General features: G+C 40.0%; 1 protein-coding gene across 1 annotated transcript in view; it reads left to right on the forward strand.

Moving 5' to 3' along the window:
• KIF13B (kinesin family member 13B) overlaps positions 1-21523 on the forward strand; it is a 141233-nt gene that overhangs the window by 10564 nt on the left and 109146 nt on the right. The window contains exon 3 of the mRNA XM_009319762.1: positions 10709-10802. Within this exon, the coding sequence (XP_009318037.1) occupies positions 10709-10802 (94 nt within the window). The remainder of the gene's footprint in view (positions 1-10708; positions 10803-21523) is intronic.

Below are 21523 nucleotides of genomic sequence, written 5' to 3' on the forward strand. Positions count from 1 at the left end.
TGTCCCCATAGGTGTCTATAGGGGCAGGTGTGCCTGCGTGGGGGTGTACAGGTGTGTGTCTCGGCGCGGGGGCGTGTTTACAGGTGTACGTGTCGGTAGGGGTGTGTGCATGTGGATATTTGTTTGTTTGTTTGTTTATTATGCACGCGCGTGTAGGCACAGGGAGGTCTGTGGGCTTCTCTCAGGAAGCAGCAGCCTTCGCTCCCCTCTCCCGACGTCTTTTTCCTAAACTCGCCCCGTTTTATGGCCTTTTATTCCTTTTTTTTTTCTTGCCCCCTCCCCGCGGGGTACACCCCTCTCCACACCTCTTGCACCTGCTTTACAGCCGGGCTGAGCCCTGTTCCCGGCTGGGAAAGCTCTTCCTTCTTCCTCCCCGCTGGGGTTTTGGGGAGAAATGCCTCTCTTTCTGGATTTTTTTTTTTTTTCCTGTGCCCTCAGCTCTCTAACCTCTCTTCTTACCCCTCGGTGATTGAGTGGGACAGAGTTAACCAGATGACAGAGGCACTATAAGGACAAAAGAAACAAAAACAAACAAGAAAACGTGGAAGAGGAAATGTGAATTGACGACGGGTTTTTTTTTTGTTGTTGTTGGGCTGTTGGTTGGGGTTTTTTCCCCCCCCTCAGCGAAATTTGCCTATGGGTTATGTTAATCAGACCGTGGTCTGAGCATCTGTTTAAATGTTTATTACTTGTCTTAATTAGAAAAACTTGCTCTAGCTTATGAGGAAGCAAGTATGAAAAGGCAACTTCAGCCAAGGAATGGGAAGGTGAAGAAGGCAAAAATCCAAGAAACGCGTAGGGTGGCTTTTTTTTCCCCACATTCTCACAGAAGTATGCCAATAATTCCTTTTGGGGAAAGGGAATCAAGTGAAGTCAGTTTAATAGGTGAAGCAAAAAGGGAGGGGGGGGAAGCGCTTTATCTTCCGCATGATCTGAAACGAAATAACTCTTTAATTCCTTTCAATAAATAAGAAAAAAAAAAAGGTTGAAGTATTGAATACAGTATTTCCATACCTTTTAAAATAAAAGCGGGGGAATGTCAAACTGAGTTCACAAGAGCTCTCAAATCCCACATCCAAAACAGAGGAGATAGAGTTGATGTCCTTCCAGTTGGGTGGGTTAGGGCAATCGAGGATGTTTTGACCAAAATCTGCATTTTGTTACATTTCAGGTAGCAGCTCTCAAAACTGAGGGGGGACCCATCCCTGTGGAGAATTGCTGGGAGGAGATTGAGTGATAGTGTGGAGGAGTTGGTGGGAGCTGGGACGGAAAGGAGCCGAAAGGCGGTGCCTTGTTTTGGTGATAGACGTGGGCTTTCCCCTTGCTCGTGTCCCTGTCCTGTCACAGGTCATTTCCTTGGCTGTGACCCAGACGTCTTTGACTGTGTAGTGCTCTTTACCCCCAGGGATTACACAATAATTCAGGTTGGAAGTGACCTCTGGAGGTCTCTAGTCCAACCCGCTGCTCAGAGCAGGTCAAATTAGATAAGGTCTAATTTGCACAGGGCCTCGTTCAGTCAAGTTTTGAATCTCCAAGGATGAATAATGCACCTCTCCCTCCTGGCGTATATTCTGTATATGTTCAGCCCTGAGTTTGTGCACATGCAGTGGTCTTCAGGCTGTTTCCAGCTAGGGACTGAGTTCTGCAGTCCCTAGCAGGGACGAAGTGGTGGAAGTAAAGGGGAAAAAATGATGGAAGATTATAGATTTAGAGCAGTACATCTGTTTGAAGCTTCTGCCTTCCTGGGGAATATCCTAACGCTGAGCTGCATGAATCTGGGAGAACGGGAGAATGTATCTTGTTATCAGAGCTATTTTATTGTACATAAACTTAAAAATGTTATGGACTAGCGAAGATGGCTGTAGGCTGGATGTTAGGAGGCTCATCCAGGAGCAAGGGACGTTCGAGTATCAGTCCTTGCTGTTCATCAGAGAAAAGAGGGACCTGAACCCCACGCTCCTGGCATATAGCTTGGCAGTCGGGGTGTACCTCCTCTCTGTAAGAACCGCTTTGGAGCTATTCAAGTATCCTCTTATTTTGTGAGTGATACCTAAATCCATGTAAGTCTAGCCTAAAAGGTCAATGTGTTTTTCTCCCTGAAACAAAATGTCCTGGAACTGATTTCTTTTGAGTGGATTATTTGTCACAGTCCAGCTGTTTGGGTCAGTTCTAACTGATACCTCCATGTAGTATTTCTGGTGCTCCTAGAATTTATAGAAACAAACAGTGATATGAAGCCTAGTATTTTTCTTACCTATTTAATGTTAAATTTAAGAATTTGTGTAACTGATTTTCTGAAGAGTCATCCAGTTGTAAGACTTATGTGGCTTTGCTTTTATAATAGGCTTTGAGGCAAGAGGCGGCTTTCTTGGAAGCTCTCTAATATGCACTTTGTTCTAAGTAGTATTTGTATGAAGTTCTGGAGCTTTGGACCTGAAGCAAGTATTTGTTTTCTTCAGGATCACGAGTAATGTTCTTTCCTTCCCTCTGTACCAAAGGGCTTAAAATTGCAAACCTGTCAGATGGTTACAACTGTTGAAATTTAAGCTTTGAAATATTCTTAGTGTTTACTTGTGGTGGTGGCGGTTGTCTTTAGTGTTTGAATTATGAATTTCTTAAGGCGAGGGTTTATTAGGTTAATAAAAGTGGTACGTTTAACTATTACTAATTTATACAGCTCATAAAAGTAGAACAGGTTCCTTGCACGCCTGCTGAAGGGATTTCTGTATCAAACAGTAGGTTATTCCTAGTACTTGCCTTTCAAGGGGATAGTATTGAGGGTCCTGCTTCATTCTCGTGCGAAATGGTAATCTATAAACTAAGATTATAGTACTAATTTTTAGCAGCGAGGGGAAGCATTTGTAATTGTACTTGGGTTTCTTGTTTTTTTTGCATCTAGGTTACTTTTTTTGCATCTTGCTTCAAATTAGACCCCAATCCTACAAACCGTGTATGGAAGCCATGCTTTTCTAAAACTACTGCTATGTCAACGCACCTGCAGCGTCACGTCTAAAGTTGTAGGCTCTGCTAGGTAGCAATTGTGACTTCTTTTTTTGCATGCTTTCTGCTTTGCAAACTGGGATTTCGATTAGCATGCTATTATGAATTAAATAATTCAGTACTGTTTTGTTAGAGAAGACACTTAGTCTTCTGTTTTCTTGGTTTTGTCATTTGCTAAAGTATTTCCTAGCGCACTGGTTTTTTCAGATGGGTTTTTGATAACAATCAGTGAGTTCTTTTGCTGTTGTATTTTAGAGTTGCAGTGGATTTCCTTTTATGAATATTGTCAGTGTTTGACTTCACTTAGCAGATATTCGTTATATTTCAGGTAAATGCTGTGCAAAGCTCAACCCGTACCATGAAGCAAAGCAGAGGACAGCTGGAGGCTTTTTAATTAAGATTTGTCTTACTGAATATTTTGTTTTCAGGTGATGGTGGTGTGCAGGCATCCCATAAGTACGTTTAAGTCTCTGTGTTTCCCTGTGCCTTTGAATCAATTCAGTGTAGTGTTAATTAAAATATAATATCTTTTATTAGTACTAAAAGACTTATGCTCAAGGGTGTAGCTGATGTCACCTTAAGCCAGTCAAAACTACTGCTGTTGTGTTGCTACGTCTCACTTGGGTTAATGCTTTTCTGTTTGAACAAGAAAGGCAGGAAACTTAACTGCAAAAAATTATGTGTTTAGTGCTTTGAATGAATTTATTGAGGAGCAACACAAGTACCGGTGCTGGCACAAGGCTGGGCAGGGTGGGTGGTGGCGTTACAGAGCTCAGGTGGGGAGTGGCGGTGTGGGTGTGCCAGGTTAGGTTTAAACTGTATGGGACCACAGCCTGGGTTCTGGCAACGCTGCCAGATTAAACTGTTTGTAGGATTGTGCTGTAAGACCTATGGCTTCCAGCTTAAAAATCTGGATTGCCTGTCAATATCCATTCTGATATCTATTATGTTTCTGTGTATATTCATCCAGACTAGTCTCTATGTTCAAACAGGGACCCTTTGTGCTTTGATGATAAAGATCCTGTCTCCGGTGCTTGTAAGGAAGGAATTTGCTTCTGTATCTGCAAGCTTCTGACCACGGTGTTAGGTGCGAATTTTATGTCGTCCTACTCTTTGGAGGAGGTTGCATTTCCAGTCACTTGAAATGTTTTGGGGGAGGAGGCAGGGGTTGTTGTGTTTTTGTTTGTTTGGGTTTTTTTCCCACTGGAGATTACAACAGAAGCAATTTATCTATAAATTGGAGTTTGTGCAAGCAGTCTTATAAGATTAATTATGGTATTAGAGTAAATGAAATGGCACCTGTTGTATCCTGATGGCAATATGCAAAACACAAGACTCTTCTTCGCCATTATCCTTGTCATAAATGGGCGCCTCGAGTTTTTAATATTTCCCGGTGATTGTTCATAACCTATAAAATAGTGTTTGTGGTATGAGCAGGATTAACCTGGAGATACGGTGACAGACGCATAAAGCATGCAGAGTTAGTGTTTCATCTCGTGTTTCTCGGTGAGGCAATTGTATTTTAAGCACTCCTAAGGTGTTAGAAGCGTACTCTCCGCTGCCAAAGAACCAGCAAGACTACCAGTCAGTCCAATGTGGATGCCACAAAGGCAAACAATTCTTGTGCTAATTGTATCTTTACAGCTAGCCTAAAGTGCAGTATGAGATTACCTTGCTGCTCTGGTTTCACGTTTGCTTGCTCCTCCTGAAGTCCACAGAAGATCAGGTACACACACTGAATAGTTCTGCCTTGGCTTTTGGGTGGTTGGTGGCAGAGCAAACACTATTGCATTTCGTTCCTGTTAACTCTGAAGCCCGAAACAAAGGAGCAGCGCCAAGTTGTGCACTGAACTTCCCCAGAGCTCTTTGCTGCATCAGAAAGTCACCAGACTGATTTAATTACTTAGTCTCTGTGAGCTGAGCAGTGCATGCAGCGGCAGAACTGACTGTGAGGTTAATATCCAGATACACGGAGTGCCGTTACTAAAGCTGTTTGGCAAGCTCTTTTCTTGCAGAAAGTGAAACAGCAGAAGATAGAATACATTTTTTTACCATTTGGAGAATGTAGCGCTAACACGTGAGGAGAGCTTGCTTGCGTTCAGTGTGCTCATGAGTTTGAGTTGACTTACACCTCATCATCAAGATTAGATGGTATTGTGTGCTCTTCCAGATGCACTCATACATATTTAATGATCTTTAATTGCTGCAAACTGAAAATTTCATCAATTATATTTGTGCAGTTCATATACATAGCAGAGAAGCTTGAAAGGTGCCTGTGCAGATTTCATGTTGGTAGACTTCAGGGACAAGTCAAATTACTGTATTTTTGACCAGAATGTATCAGTTACTATGTCTTATAATTAATGCCCTAAAAGTGCTATTACACTAACTATTTTTTTCCATTTAAGCTCTTAGCATTGTCATTTAGATGTAAGTTATTTTCACACTCTCTCCTATAGTCAGTTAGTTTTTCCTTTATTTGTGTTGGCATCTACATAGCAAAGGGCAAAGAGAAAACTCACTCTAAGGCAACAAACATTGGCAGGGAGACTTGAGGACCTGTTGTGTTTGAACTTGCTTTCAGATTTCTTTTTAAAACAAAACCAAAAAACAAGCCTCTCTTTTTATGTGGCATTTGTTTCATCTGTGTGATAAATAAACTTTTAAATATTTTTAAGTTACTATTTAAACATTTCTCAGTGTTATTGCCATTTGCTTTTTTAGACCAAGAAAGGTACAAGAAAGCAACTAATTTCTTACTCAATGCAATTGAAGGCTCAGGCCACAACATTCCAGTTCTAACCTTCAAGGGAATGTTAATCTCCTGAAAACCTACTGGCAATTTAAAATACAAAATTTCTGTCGTCTGTCTTTGCAGGAGATTATTTTGAGCTTTTGTATTTGGGGCCAGTTTTGGCTTATGAGCTTGGTACATGCACTTCAAACCTTTCACATTTTATTTTTTATACTTCAGTTAGCTTTTCTGAAACTCTGCAAGAGCAGCCGTGCTGGTTCCCAGTGACACTATCGAGTTTAGTGTCCTGTGTCCAAGGTGTCCTTAGGTGTCGGTGCAGGTGCAACTGCCCTAAACCTGGTAGTGGGACCAGGAGGAATCTGTCTCAGATTTTATTTGACCTGTGTTATAACACCCGGTTCACATCTTTGTTTCAGTGGGGTTTAGGATCAAATGGTATTTGAAAGGGCTGAAAAACTGTCAGCCATCAGAAGCTAATTTCTTAAATTGAAATCTGATGGAAAAATTTATATGGAAATAAGGGCTCTTGATGAATTGGGAAATGCTTTCCCTTAATTCATCTTGCACGATGTGAAAAAATAGAGTACGTAAAGAGGAAAATATGGGAGGTCAAGTAAGTTCTAACAGACTTTTCAGCTGCTGTGGCTGTTGTGCTGAAAGCCGTTATGATGCCGTGGTCATTACGATGCCACTAGTTTAATAAACTGCAGACAAGCTTATTTACTGTATCATCTTTCATTTTAAGATTATTTCAAACTGCCCTGTAAACGCTGTCTATTAGGATCATTTTGTTTGGTTCTGAAATACAGTAACCTTAAAGGTGGGATGGCTTTTTAGGGTAGTGGCTGAAAAAGCTCCAGTATCACCGCATGGCAGTTCAGATGTTTTCATTATGCCACCTGATGCAGCTGGGCCTGATTCTGTGCCCCTACTAGAGTCAGTGAGTTGGGGATATCATTATCCAACCACTGTTGTCATTAGTTGCAGCTAAGCTATGAAGGCAATTCCCTAACTGATCCGTAAATGAAGGTGGAGGTTTCCCAGAGTTGAAACCATCCAACATTTTCCAGAATACTCCTCTCTTCTTCCTCCAGGATTCACGTACACTCTTTGCCTCTGCCCCAAACCTGTTTAGTACATTTTAAAGTTGCACCTTTGCTCGTGTTTCCTAACGGTGTTGTGGAAAATCTGCTACGTGGAGTTTATGATTACCAGATGTGTGACTGCTATTACAGAGGGAACGTAAACTCCTACCTGTTGTTGGGAATATACCAGTGCCCGCTGAATCCAGCGTTGCATGTGGTGGTACGCTGCTCCTGGTTTTTCTTGCTCTCTCTTGCTTACTGACTTTTCCACCCTGTTTGAAACGCACCGAATTTCCTAGGCTAGTGAAAAAGCCCAAAGCATATATGGCTGGTATGAATTCTTTTTACAACACCCATAAGGCTTATCAAAGGCATAGTCATTTAGGATTTACACACGAGAGAAGTTTCAGCTAAGATCCGCATTGCTTGAATCCCAGTTTTTATTGTCTTAGAAAACTTTTGTGAGGAGTTGAAAAATCAAGGGAAATGGGAAGGAGAATGGCCTCCTTCAAGCCCCACCTTCCAGTTTCACAAGTAAAATAAAAAGTCATCCAAGAGCCTCTCTGTAAGTAGCTTGGACACACATGACTTAACAATTATTCTTGCACTCAGCCCAGCTTTGCTTAACACTTCGACAGCTATGAAATGTAAATGTGGAAAAGTGACTAAGATACGTGTTACCCTTTTATTATGGACGTCACAGCTCTCTTACTCCGAAGCTACGAAAGAGGCTTTCGTTCCCTGCAATAGATGTTTCTTGAGATGTTGAGAGTTTGAGTTTTAATTTTTGAAAAAGCAATTAGCTGATTAGTTTCTTGATTTGATGAAGCAAATGAATAGTTGATTGTGTTTGCTTGGTAATGACTGAAAGTAGAAGCAGGTTAGCAATAATAATAGGTGAGACGTGAAATCTCATTGAGCTACAAGATTTGTGATAAATCTCCAAAGTTTGACAGTGAGCCACTTCTGTCATCCTTTCACTTCTCTGAAATTTCGTGCTGCCTGAAAAAAAAGTACTGTATAGTTGAAAGAAATAATAATACCAAGCCTTGACAAATTCTTGAGTCCTTACTATGAGATGAACTAATTGATGTTTTTGGAGGTGCGTGCTTATCATCTTATCTTGATGCATCATAATTTTGCTTGTTGTTCAGGGGCAGCAAGTACACTGCTTACCTAGGAGACACTGAAACTAGTAAAAGTAAGGGTGGAGTCCATGTGTGATCGTATCCAACAGAGCAGGAAGATAATTTGTCTATAAGGCTAACCTGCTTTAGTAATATTAAAAACTTAATGAGGCGGAAATTATGATGATATGATTTTCAGTAGTGGCTAATGTAAGATTCATCTCTCAACCTGCTGGAAGCATTAAAGAAATCAGAAATCAGTCAAAGAACATGCTTTGTAATGGCGGCAGAATTTGTAGAAAGTGTGTGAGGTGCTATTAAAACAGAATTTAAGCTATTTCTGCAGCTAAAAGGAGAGCTGCCACGTGAGTCTTTTGCCAAGGTAACTGGGATAAGTAGCCTTAAGGCTGTCTGGGTATGTAACCCAGCTTAGAGGCTGAATATAGCTGTTTTGTAGGGGTTTATTTCATGGGACACCATGAACTGATGTAACAGTTCATCTCTGCGGGGAGAAGGTCTTACTCTTCTGCCTCCTCTCTTCCCCTCTGTATAGGTCTACCCACTTGTTTGCATGGCCTTTGTTCTTCAGAGCTTTCACTGGGCTGATGTAACTTTCTGTAGTGTCTGAATGTTTTTCATGTTGGGTAGTTCTCTGCCATTGAAGTAACTTAAAGTGACTTACAGAGGAGCCTGCTGAGCACGGTAGTGGTGGAAGGTGAGCAACAGGCACGGGTAGCCAGAAGGAAGGACTGAGACTTCCCTGTTTGGCAATAGCTGTTAGGTTGGCTCACCACGTCTTCTGAAACCGTGCTGTCCTCTGTCTGCAGGATGCCTGGGTGAGGGATTTTAACGTTACCTTTGTGATGATGATCATCAGGCAAGGTGTGTTGTACATGACAAATTGGCTTTGAATCGTTGTTCTTTTCCTGTGAGGACATGTGACTTTAAGGAACTCTTGTATCCTGTCTGTGTGCTTTCTTAAAGGTATTTCACAGACAGAGATTTAATGAATACTAGCAAGACCTTGAGTTCAGAGGGCAGTCATGGATGCGAAACCTGCCATCAGCATTCTCTCTCAAGAGATGGATTAAATAACGTGATAGAGACCATATTGCTTATATACAGTGTGCGCATACCTTATGCTTTGCATAAGGGAGGTAGCATGTAAAAACCTTCTTCAGTAGTTGAGGAAAAGCAGGTCACTGCAATACAGAATGGTAATCACTAACCAGCCAGACCAAGATAAAGTGGCTTGTCAGATATGGGATGTATGAAGAATATAATTTCATCTAAGCAAGCATGTATTGCATATTAATGATAGGTAAATTGGCTTTCAGGGTGTGGAGAGAAATTAAAATAAACACTAGCTTCTGAAACTTGTCTGTCTCTTCCTTCTACAAAAGCACAGTTTAATAACAGAGGAGTAGTTTTGTTCAGACGCATTTCAGTTTCATGTGACTGCCTGCTATGATCACTGATCTTGAGCTTTGGCTTGCTTTGTTGTGTTTCGAGTAGCAAAAGGCTATAACATTCCTTTCAAAAAAAGTCAATGAAAGAAACTTCCTCGTATTATGTTATTTAACAGGAGCAAGAAGTCTGCAAGGTGCTGTGCAGTAATTAAGATCTGCGGTCTTTGCCTGAGAGATTTTCAGTCTGAGTTTATAAGGTACTGTAAGGTAAAAGAGCAAGTACAGGTGACAAAGAAGGAAAGGGCAGAGATGAAGGAGGATGAGGATTATAATTAACATGATTAGACAGGAGCATATTTTGGTGATTCAGCTGGGGTGTTGAATGAATGGTGAATATGGAGGTCATTCAGTGTAGCCCCTCGTCATCACAGCGTGTGAGGGCGTTGCAGAGTGCCTGCTGGGTGTGATTAGTGTGTCATCTTTATAGGTATCGACACTTGGGTGCAGTTTCCAGGTTCAGCATCAGAGTGTGAGAACATAGGACTGGACTCGTTTATGTCCAGGCCCCTGTGTCTGTAGGCAATGACTTTGATTGCAAGTGGCTGTGTGCTTTTTTTTTTTATATCTAAGTCCATTTGTCACTGGGTGGGTACCTTGGGCGGTTGTCAGTGTTATCTGAAACTTTTATTTTGTTTCCCCCGCCTCTGTGGCTGAGAATTCTCATAAATTCCAAATATTCTTATTACTCATAGTTTATATCTCATTGCTTAGCGTCATTTGGAAGAGTTGGGCTTTCCAGCTGACCGGGAGCCTGTGGGGAAGGATAAGCCCTTTTCTATACACTTGCACCTAAATTATTTTTGATGGGACTTGAATTTCTCCGAGCAGGTGCCCCAGGACTGACAGCTGGCATGGCATGCTGCAGTATCACAACAGCGGCTGGGGAAAATGTGCTGCAGATGGCAGGGGCAGCTTTCCCTCCGAGCGTGTGAGGCATTGAGAGAGCAATAAGAAGAGCTGTCAAAGTGGTACCATGCCTAATGGTTCTTTCCCCAGAAGAAATTTCATACTGCCTTGTATATGCTGATTGTCCTTCAGTAAAACCTAAGTGCTCTTTCTTGTTTTGAAAAGAGTGCATGCTTTAGAGCTGGACAGGATCCATCCCATCAGAATATCTCTAGAAGTGGAATTTGGCAATAGTCCTGTTTCTATTCTCTAGCTGATGGGTGGCTGTCAGGCTGCATGAATAAATTTGGTGTCTGGAGGAAGTAATGGTGTATATAATCCTAGCGCTTTAGGAGCAGCACTTGACACTTTCTCATTTCTTTATAGAGCTTGATCTGCATACAAAATGTGTGGTGGATGTGGATGCAAACAAGGTTATTCTTCATCCTGTAAACACCAACCTTTCAAAAGGAGATGCCAGGTAAGATTTTTGAATTAGGAAGGTCAGGTTTCATAAATTAAATGAGGCTAACAACTGGGAAATGTAGGCCTTGATAGAGGGCTTTCAGTTTAAAAAATGATATATATTCTTTCTGCAATGTAATTGCCATCATCTATAAAATAAGGCTGATTTTACCATGCTGGGAAGATGCTTTGAAAACCTAGTGCTTGCTGCATTTGCTTCCTGCTCTAAACAACATGTTAGCAATTAATGGGTCTGTCAACTGTTTTGTTTGTTCTCGTATGCTATTATGGAACAGGAGAAGTTTAAATCTGCAAAACAATTTGAGCGGGGCACAGTTTGTCATTTTGGAATGAAATTAATTTTCACAATTATTTTCTCATAATGGGCTTGAATTCATTGTGTAAGAAGGGGAATGGGAACGTGCTGGAGAGGCGTAGCTCTAGTGGTGTCTTGACAGTGGGGCGTTACGTGCATCAAAAATACTTGGAAAGGTGGCTAAGGGTAGGGACCAATTTATGTCGGAACTGGCATCAATTTGTTAAACTACTGTGAAACTGAAAAGTACTGTAATAATTCATAGGGTTAAGGTTGTGACTGCTTAATTCATTGCTTATTTGCAAGGGGAGGAAATGAGAAAATGTATGCATGAAGCAAAATAACAGGGGTGTAGGAAAAGGCAAAACCCGTTACTGGACATCTACAGTCAATCATGATCTGTTTTCTGGGGAAAAAAAAATGAAGTGGTCTTAAGAGTGACAGAGATAAGAAAAATTCAGTTAAACACATGGAAGAGCTTTGTTTAAATGCAATATGTCAGCTTTTTCATGTAAAGCTGAACTGTATGTCAGCGGTCAGTAGAAGTAATCTTTACCTGATCTCAAATAATTTAAACCTCTCGAACCCAAGTGGCAGTAAATGGAAAAGCAAAGAGATCATCAGGTGCAACATGTACTTTCTATTGTCATCAGCTGACTGACATTACAGACAGTGGGACTGGAGCTTTAATAAGTTACTTAAAATCAAACAGGCTGTGTGCGGTGGGGTGTTTTTGTTTGTGTCAATATCTGCCTCCTCCAGAAACACGTGTATTGTTTAGCTGCCAAATACCTATGCTGATTTGAGCCTTTAAAACTGCTAAAAATGGCAGGAAATTGAAATTCTCGGAAGCCTGGTCAGCCAGAGCTGTATTAAGAATGTTATTCATAGTTTCTCTAAAACATGGCAACCAATCAAATGCTGCATAGTTTATACTCCCTAATATATGTTTAAAAAATGTTCATGCTGCAGCCATGAGAGAACACATCATGCAAATCCTGCCCCCTGGCAAGGGAGGAATCGGTTGGCAATTGCATTGACGTCCCAGACAAGGTGGTGAGCCTAGTGTGAGAAACCAGCGTGCCAGACCGAAGAATACTTCATTTGCATTTTCACAAATACCCATTGCTAATCTAAGCAGGAAGCATAGTAAATTTATATGGGGTGATTTAATAGAAGAGGGAAAAGTGGAGGCCCATTAGCTGCACTAAAGGTTTGCCTGCAAACAGTGAGACAACATCTCTCAAAAACATAGTTGGAGTAGTGAGGATTTGGAACAGGGTCCTATCTAGCATGTGATACCCTTGAGAGAGGCTGCCGCTAAATTGTCTTGGCTTCTACAGCTCCGTCAGAGGAATCTTAAGTATTAGCTCAAGGAAAAGGTTAGTTTTAGTTACAGTTGGCCTAAGTTTGGGAGTTAATTTATGCTCAGGTTCTGCTTCTGTTTCCAAATCCACCGTCAACGACTTTGCTTTGTGCTAGAAAACTATTCATTTTGATTTCAGGCTTGTCTAGTGTCTAAGATGAACTGAAGGAATTCTGGCAAACCTGGAGTGCTTTTAATTAAACAGAGAAAAGTAAATAATATTGTAAATACACTCTTTAGATGCTTGCAAAGCAGGGTAAGTTTGAAAATCTTAAGAGCTTTGCTGCATTTCTCATTAAGATGCCACGGTCAATTTAGGAACTGGGAAAAGAATTTTGGAAACAGAAATCTGTGCTGTCGCATCCCCACTTGTCATGACTCAGCCGTGCTCTGGCAGGGAGTGACATTTAGAAAAACAACTGATGACTTTTGGAAATATGCATGTTTTCCTGCTCCCGTCCTCTCTGGTAGAAACCAAGTCTGGGAGATGGGCAGGTGTAAATAAAAAGTGTAATGGGTGAATTGGCCTGTGTCACAGGTAGGCATATTTGTCCTGTTTCCCCAGGGTGGTCCTCGCAGGCCAGAGATCTACATAATGTGTCTGTCCATCTGCAAAAAATCTCAGCCGGTCAGATCGGTTAAAATGGCAAATACCTGACATGTTGTTTTCAGTTGTCTCTGAGTTAAAGAGGAGAAGCAGGCTTTGGAGTTCCTAGGTGATACACCCACCTCTCTCTCTGATTTCCTATGGGACCTGGGAATGAATGAATGAATGTGTACAGAAAAAGTGAGAAATGTCCACTCTCTTTTTATGTGTTTCGTATTTTGAGAGATACTCAGCTTGAGGCGTGTGGGACCTGACTTTTGGAGGTAGCGAATTGGGTTGATGTGATTGCCGCTGAAACATTTTCAGGTCTCCAGAAAACGAGCGTCTCTAGCTGGTTCAAATTTTGCATTAAAAATTAAGGAATGTTTTGAAAATCCGGGTGATAACTGATTGACCTCACTTTCTCCTGTGTCTACAAACTGAATATATTATTTACACATTTCTCTAGAGACTTGAGGAATAATAAATGCCTGTAAAACACTTGCTCTCAAAAAAAAAGTCTCTTTTCATACGACTTCAAAAATCTAGCATCCTCCTGGTAGTTATTCCTTAACTAAGAAGTGACCTTTCCTGAGATAGGGAAATGCAGCAGTTATTTTGTTGAGCAATCCTTAATAGTGCGTGCAGGTTTCAGTAATCTGATCACATACAAAAGATCAGTTTTAAAATCTGGATGACCTCCAGGCTGGGTAGGCATTGTTACTAACCTTGGGCTATTGGGGGGCAGGTTTGGTTGAGTGGTGGTTTCTCACATTAAAATGAAAATGATACTGTGTGGAAATGGTCAACCTTTTCTTTCTTTGCTTTCACAAAATTATTTGCTACAGAGCCTTGAATTTTGTCACAAATTCCCCAAAATGACCTCTTTAAATCAAAACCTCCCCCCTCAAGGATGTGTGAACCTCCAGGGATTCGCTGTAAATGAATAGGATCATCACCATGACTTGTCGACTTTTTTGTTTGCCTTATGTAGTTGTCTGTTCTCTCTGTTGCAAAGGTCAAGGCTAAAGTTTCTTTATCTACATGGGATTTACTGTGTGCTGCAAAGATTACTCGTAGCATTATTACTTGGTGGCTCGGGCTTGAAAGAGGGTGTGAACTCATTTTGATTGAAGTGAATAGATAAGTCCTAGGCAACAGTTGGAATGTTTATAGGAATTAATTTTTTTTTTTTTTTAAAACCTCCAAATAGACTCTCATTACTCTAGGTTCCTTTATAGCCTTTTTTTTTTCCTTACTATCAATTTGCTTGTGCTGTCATTTTACATTTCCCAAACAAGACCTATTAAAAAGACTTAAAAAAATTATTATTTTTGACGGGTCAGACAAAGGAGTTTTATTATATACTGCAGACATAACTGATGGGTAACTGATACAAGCTCAGAAATCAGTTGTGTATTAGTCTGGCACAGGCCTGTGAATGAGCCATGATATTTGTAAAACAAAGCATTTATTAAATCTGCCCAACAAACCACCTTTGAGCCTTTTTCTTAAGAGAATATGCTTAAAAATTAAAGGAGTGCTGACTTCTGTGTACGTTTGTCACAGTTTGTGGTTTATAGATGCCTTCCCTCTTGTTTTGCAGAACAGAGAGATTCCAAAGACTGGCACAGGGTAAAAACCATTCCAAGGAATGAGTGCAACTAACTGAAGCTGACAAGTGTGTTAATAAACCAGGCTGGGTTTTCCCTTTTCAGCTATTGTAGTATCTTTATAATTAGTGCTTTGTAATAGATATTTCAATAATTGAGTATCTTTATAAATACTTTTAAAAAGTGGTTTGCTTTTAAGGTATCTATTCCTGGATTTAAACCAGTTTACTTTTGTATATCCCCACAGACAACGTTTTTGCTCATGAAGTCGTGATACTTAAACTCAATTTGATTGTTTTCTAAGGAGTTCCAGAAACTGAGAAGGGGCGTACTGTTGTCTTAGACTTGAGGATTTTTGTAGCCTTGCAACATCTGAGCTTGATGACTTCTGCTTTGATGAGGAACTGGATGAAGCCCAAGTATATTTTTTACTTGCAAAGAAATACTTCTATAAGATTCTTCTACCATTCCAATTCCCATTTTCTTTCTGAGACAAATGACAGCCCTGAAAAAGGCTGTGGGGAGAAATAATTTTGGACTACTTTCCTTGTAATTAAAACAGGGTCACCTTTCAGAGCTGTAGGTAAATGATGCTTGCCTTGTCGTGTCTACTAATAATAATACTCCCAAAGAGAAATTTCTTCCATAATGAATAAGATTGTTGAGAGAATAAAACCAGTACTTGCAGAATTTAGTGAAAAACAACAACAAAAAAAATCCTACTTATGCAGTAAGTAGGTAACAAATTGCTGTTTTCAGATGAATGATGGACTTTAGGCAGCGGTTGGGTTGAAATAAACAGCCCAGTGAGTTAAAACTTTCCATAGTTTGTGTTCGGACTGAAGCTTTTCTTCTTCTTATAAATCTGAAGAACCTTTTAATCCTTTTGAAGAAGAAATGAAGATTAGGACCAAGACAGACAGAATGCTGTCAAAGATTTAGCTCTTGAAAAAACGGTACCGGAAAACAATTATTGGAGTCTCAAGGACTAAGCGAGGTTAGTTCACTCATTTTGAAGGGTTAAATGTGAAGTGGATGAATGGTAACAAACACATGCAACTTCTAAATTTAAAAAAAAGGAAGGATTGGAAGGGCTTACTAATTGTAAAACAGTACCGCTGTCCTCCCGGGAATTACAACGTATCTATTGAGCCACGCTTTGTAATCTGCTTTAACATGAAAGTTTACAAAATGCCTAGGTACTATGTTAAATAATAGGTGAAGCACCCAGAGCTTTTGCCAAGCTCAGAAGGTGTATTTAGAATGAAGTACAATCTGAGAAGATTCTGTTTTCACCTATTCTTTGCTCAGTTGCCAAAAACTAGAATAGGGCGTTTGTGCAAGCCCGCACAAGCTCCCTCTGCCTGCTCTCAGCCAGAAATCTTGTGACGGTGTTGCCTGATGTGGAGGCAGCACCAGTGAGCATGCCAAGAGGCAGGATAAGCTCCTGCTTGGCACAGCCTTAGCAGTTATACAATATTTGGTCTGCACAGAGCACGGGTGAAGCTGGCTTTCATCGGGCTGCGACGTGTGTGTGACTCTTTAGCGTGACTCGAGAACTTTCCTTAAAGCTGGCTAAAAGCTGGAAATAAGTCACGACTTAACAGTTCTTGCTGTGTGGAGCATTAACAGACCTCGTGCTCTCTTGATAAAAATGGAAAATGCTAATCTTAGTGTAGCTGACTACATGGGAAATGCCTGAATAGTGAGGTGGTAAAACTTGCACATAAATCAATTCCTTTTGCAAAAATTATAAATAGGGAGCGTGTGTGTTAGGGAAAACGTACATTAACCAGTGAAAAACTTGCATTGACCAATTAGAAATAATCTCTTTCTGACATGAAGAAGCATATGTATTACTTGTACAATTCACTAAAGTGTGTGATATATGTGGAATGGTAGGCAAAAATTCCAGTTAAAGGAAGGTTTAGCAAAAGTTGAAAATATCATGATCCTGTTTATCTAGGTTATAGTATCCTACAATTTTTGCACAGTTAATCGATTCTCCTCATATCTTCCAGAACAGCGTGGAGACACTCAAGATACCTAGAGAGGAAATGCTGACGTGATTATATAGGCGTTCTTGTATGTGTGTATAAATATGAACTGGAAAAGCTGACTGGTAGGAGTAACCAGGAACACTTTGACTTTTAAAAATAGTACATGACAGCAGGAGCACGTAGGGGTGCACACTTCACTTTTTCTACCTTGGGAAAGAATGTGCATAATCAGAAAATGGGGCAAATGTGTGAAGGCAATGCTATATATGGAATTATTCTGCAGAACTCCTTGCCCCAAGAAAACAGTGAGAGGCAATTGCTGGTATATAGTCATGGAAAAATGCACACATTTTCTTGAAAATACACCAGGATCCTGCCTAATGTTAGGTGAGAACCGCTTGGAGAACTGCCTCATCTTAGACAGTGTTTTATGTATGTGTCCCCAGTTGTTCACGCATTTTACTTCGAAGTATCAGCTGTTGGACACAGCCAGAAATTGAATATTACGTTTGGTGGACCGTTTGCATGATGTGGTACAGTTGCTATTTCACAGCAAAGCAATTTAAAGGAAGAAATATTACTGTCTTTGAAGATGGGTGAAAACTAATTGCATTGCATGCGCCTTTGCTTCTCTGTATCTTTTCTGGCATTTTATTAATTGTGTTAAACTGCTTGGGGTAGGAACAATTCAGATTAGGATGTGAGTGTGCGGAAACAATGCTGACTGCATAGTTGGCCGTGTTACCTCCTTACACTAAGGGGGAATGGCTTGCTATGCAGGTAAGGGTTCATACTGACGTATAAAATTCTAACGGAGAATGAAATTTCTGGGTTAGATGTTAGTTCAGCTTTGTCTTACAGGGAACAGATTTATGCAACGTTTCATAATGCAGAAATGTTCCAGGAAGTTGTGGGGGGAAGGGAAGGAGTGCGTTTGTCTTCCCGAGACTGATAGCTGACATGCAGAAGAAAGGGAAGCCTGCCTATCTCAACATCCATGCTGGTGTTTTGTGGGCACAAAACGGCTCACAGGAAACTCATGTTTGCGAAAACAGCGCTATGAGATTTTCCTGTATTGCCGACTTTGCCTGTACAGCTCTGTTGCATCTTTGTATACAACTCTCACTTCAAGCATGACCTTGTTCTGTAAAATGATGATTGTTTCTGATGAGCTCCCTCGAGTATGTAGTGCTGCTTTTTATTGATCAGGTCACTGAACACCCGAAATAAGTTAGAAGAGGGGGGAAAAAAAAAAGCCTTACCTAAAATGGACAGTCTCATTTAAATGATTGAATGAAGTTATGGTAAAACCATTGCTTTTTCAGTCTATTATCAGAGTTTATTTTGTAGGAAGTCATATTAAACCTATATTACGGACCACACTCCGTACACGTGCATTAAAGCTAGACTGCATCTAGCTGCCAGTCCTCTCTGTTTTACTGAAAAATTATATGTCTAAATATATGTCTAAATACTTCTGATGAGTTGCTGCAGTACCTAGAAATCATTTTCTTTCTTAAAAGTTTGAAGGTGATCTGTTTGTTTGTCCTGGAAAGATCTTAAATCGGAGAGGAGTTGGGGCAGACAAAGGACGGAGACGATGTCTTGAGGACAGCAGGGCTAGCACACAAGGCTGTTACTGTGCACCTCCCGAGTCTTCAGTTGCCTGAGCAAGGGATTATATTGCACAAGGAGGTGAACACTTGCCATATAAAATACATATCTTGTGCAAAATTGGGAAGTAGGAGTTCTGCCGGGAGAGAAGGGGGTTGCTGCGCTTCAAGTCATGCTTTTGAGGAAGTGTATTTGCTACAACTCACATGCTTTGACTTGAGTAAAAGTGAAAATGCGAGGCAGAAACCCTCCACAAATTCTTGTCACAGATAAAAAAAGTTTACAAAAATTTGAACTGTGCTTGTGTGTGTCAATGTGCTTGAAAAAGACCTGTATCCTATTTTGTTTTGCTTAAGAAAATAAATCAGTGAGACTGTGTTAAAAAATTTTTTTATAGACAGTTCCCCTCCCACCAGATGGGTCACACCTATTTACTTCTACCTTTTTTTATGGCTAACAGAGCTATAGCAAATTAGAATTATCTGTTATTTATAAACTCTCTGTCCATATTGTAAGTGAAAACTGCTTTTAACATGAGCCATATCCTCTTGAAATGAGAACTGGGTGGCCACGCCACCGCTAGGAATCATCCTTGGCCACCTTATATTCCTTAGCTGAACATGGAAGAAGCCTTTTTTGATCTTGCCAAGTCGGTAATAACCTACTGTACTTGAAAGAAAGAGCAAAGATAATAGATGAAGAATCAATTTGGTTTGCATGTCGTGATCTCAAGTATAACCTTCAACTTGTGTTTTGTGGATTCCTAACCTCTGATACTTTTTCTTCTTAAAACCTAATACAGTTGTAAAGTACCTGCAACCTTAATTCTTCACTAAATTGAAGGCTTTTAATAGGCTATGTAATCTAGCAGCAAGTTGTGGAGTACCCTTAGCATTGTTGACCTGCCTGCAGACAGTGTTTGGAGGTTGGTGGTGATAGTTGCTAAGCAGCCTGTCCTTCATGCAAACTTCTCTGGCAAGGCTTCTGATTGTGAGTTGTCAAAGGAGTGGACTTCTGCTGCAAATAGAAAGTCATTTGTTGTCCCTTCCCATTGCAAAGTGGTATCGACAGTAAGGGGCAGTTCCCAGAGTTGGTTTTTTTTTAAAAAAAAAAAAAGAAAGAAGAGCCCTCGTGGCATATGAACATGTTAAATATTTGAGTGGAATGTATCTTTTATGTAAATCTCTACTGCAATTTTGAGGTAACTGTCAACAGTTTTGTTTTTAAAGCTAGTCTGTATCTGCAGCTTAGAATATCAGGCTGTTTAAGCTTCAAGGAGACTGTGTTAATTGTTTTCTTGACTTGTTAAATCCACAAGTTAAAACAGACAAATCCATTTGCTTTAAGAGTCGGTTGGAATTTGGCTCAGTGTCAATCTTTTTCTGGACTTCAGTTTCAATGGAATTAGGATTTGACCCGGTGTTTTCCAGTTTAGCCCAATGGCTTTTTTGACTTTGCTGCGATGTAGGTTTATCTCTTATGAAAATAATTTAAAAGGGCATAACATTTGATTAGATTGTAGTAATTCTTTGAAATAGTAGAAATCAAGTCAAAACTCTGTTTGAATATATGAAAATAAGGAAATGACACTAACAAACTACCCTGTGCTATTCTGACAGCATGAACCAAACAAAACACTGGATAGGTAATGAAAGCTGAGCTTCAAGTTTGAAATATGTTTCCTGTGTTGATCTAATACGTTAACCGAAGACATATAAAGTATACTTTATACTTTATATATAAAGTATACTTTATATATAAAGTAAAGGCTTTAAAGTATATTTCCTGTTAACAAATCAAATCAAGAAAGATAGGGGACTGACCTAGTGACCATAAACTGTGGGGAGAAGTGAACAAGGATAGGGGAGCAAGCTTGATCTTAAGATCTGCCTTCAGTATTCTGAGTACGTGTTGCAGCTATGAGCGCTTATGTGTAATTATTCCATCTTAATTTTCAACTCAGATAATAATGCTTCATGAGGTAAGACTATAAAATGGATTTAGCGGTCAGAAGGATGTTGGATAATACTCCTGCAGGCTGAAGGATTATTTCAGTGGCTGGAGCCGCTGGATTCTGTGGAAGGTGATGGATGCAGTTCAGGACAGCTTTTAAAACCTCAGCATTGGAAGGTATTTGGAGTGTCAGCGAATACCTAGCACCTTCAGTGAGATTTCATGCCTGTCAAGTAAGTTTGTATCAATTTTAAGAACAGAACTTTTATATATATATATACACACATATATAAAAATATATATAAAATGAGTCTGTTAAACTTAACTGCCTTAAACTGTTTTTATGCCTACCAGTTTTGTTTTGAGGATATTTGAGATTAAACTCCAAAATCAGCTTAATATGATGCTGAGATCCGAAAAAGACGCAAGAGAGGATATTTCTTGCCATCCAACATGATTGATTAGTAACAGCCAGAATAACTTTGTTTCTGCTGAACAACTCTAACGCTCTTTGCTGCAGTCATTTTAGATTGTGCAGATATATCCCTCAAGCTAATTTGAAATAAGCTAATCTGAATGTTCAGTTGAGTATCTGTGGCAGGACAAGCTTTGATGCTCTCCTGAGAAGGTGGTTAAATGCCTCATGATATTATCAGTGATTGTAACGTGTATACTTTTATGGTCAACTAGAATACATAGGTAGATAATATCACATTTAGTCTTCTGAATTCCTTAGGTTTTGGAAAATGGAATATAAAAACTGTCAGGGTTTGTTTCCTAAATTATTTATGGGCTTATTATGAAAGGTGAAGAAAAGGAGAAACCTTGTACCTCTTAATTTCTTATATTCATCATCCTGAGGAACTTTGAACAAGTTTTTGGGATTATTTGTGTGCATCAGTTTGAGGTAACTTGTCCTTTTTTTTGTTGTGGTGGTAATTTTAGAATTAGAAGTTTGAAAGATGGCACTGTTACACTTGATCCTCCATTACATTTACGGGGGTTAGCTTGATTCTGCCACCATCTTAAGCTCTGTAAAGTCGGAAATAACACTGCTGAATGCAGAGGAAATTGTTTCTGTGTCTGTTTGTTTTCAAGCTCTTGCAGTAAGAAGGGAAAATTGCAGTTGCTGTAGCACCTCAATATTTGCTTTAATATTTGATATTCTTCTACCTATTTTAATTTCAGTAGATGGGAAAGAGATAAAAGGACTGTTTTTTCTCTTCCTCCTCCTCCTGTGAGGAGAAATCAACAGTCAACATCTTGTAGGTATTTTTCTTTTCCATGAG

The sequence above is a fragment of the Pygoscelis adeliae genome, unplaced genomic scaffold (genome assembly GCF_000699105.1).
Source record: "Pygoscelis adeliae isolate BGI_AS28 unplaced genomic scaffold, ASM69910v1 Scaffold121, whole genome shotgun sequence".
In the NCBI taxonomy this organism is placed as follows: domain Eukaryota; kingdom Metazoa; phylum Chordata; class Aves; order Sphenisciformes; family Spheniscidae; genus Pygoscelis; species Pygoscelis adeliae.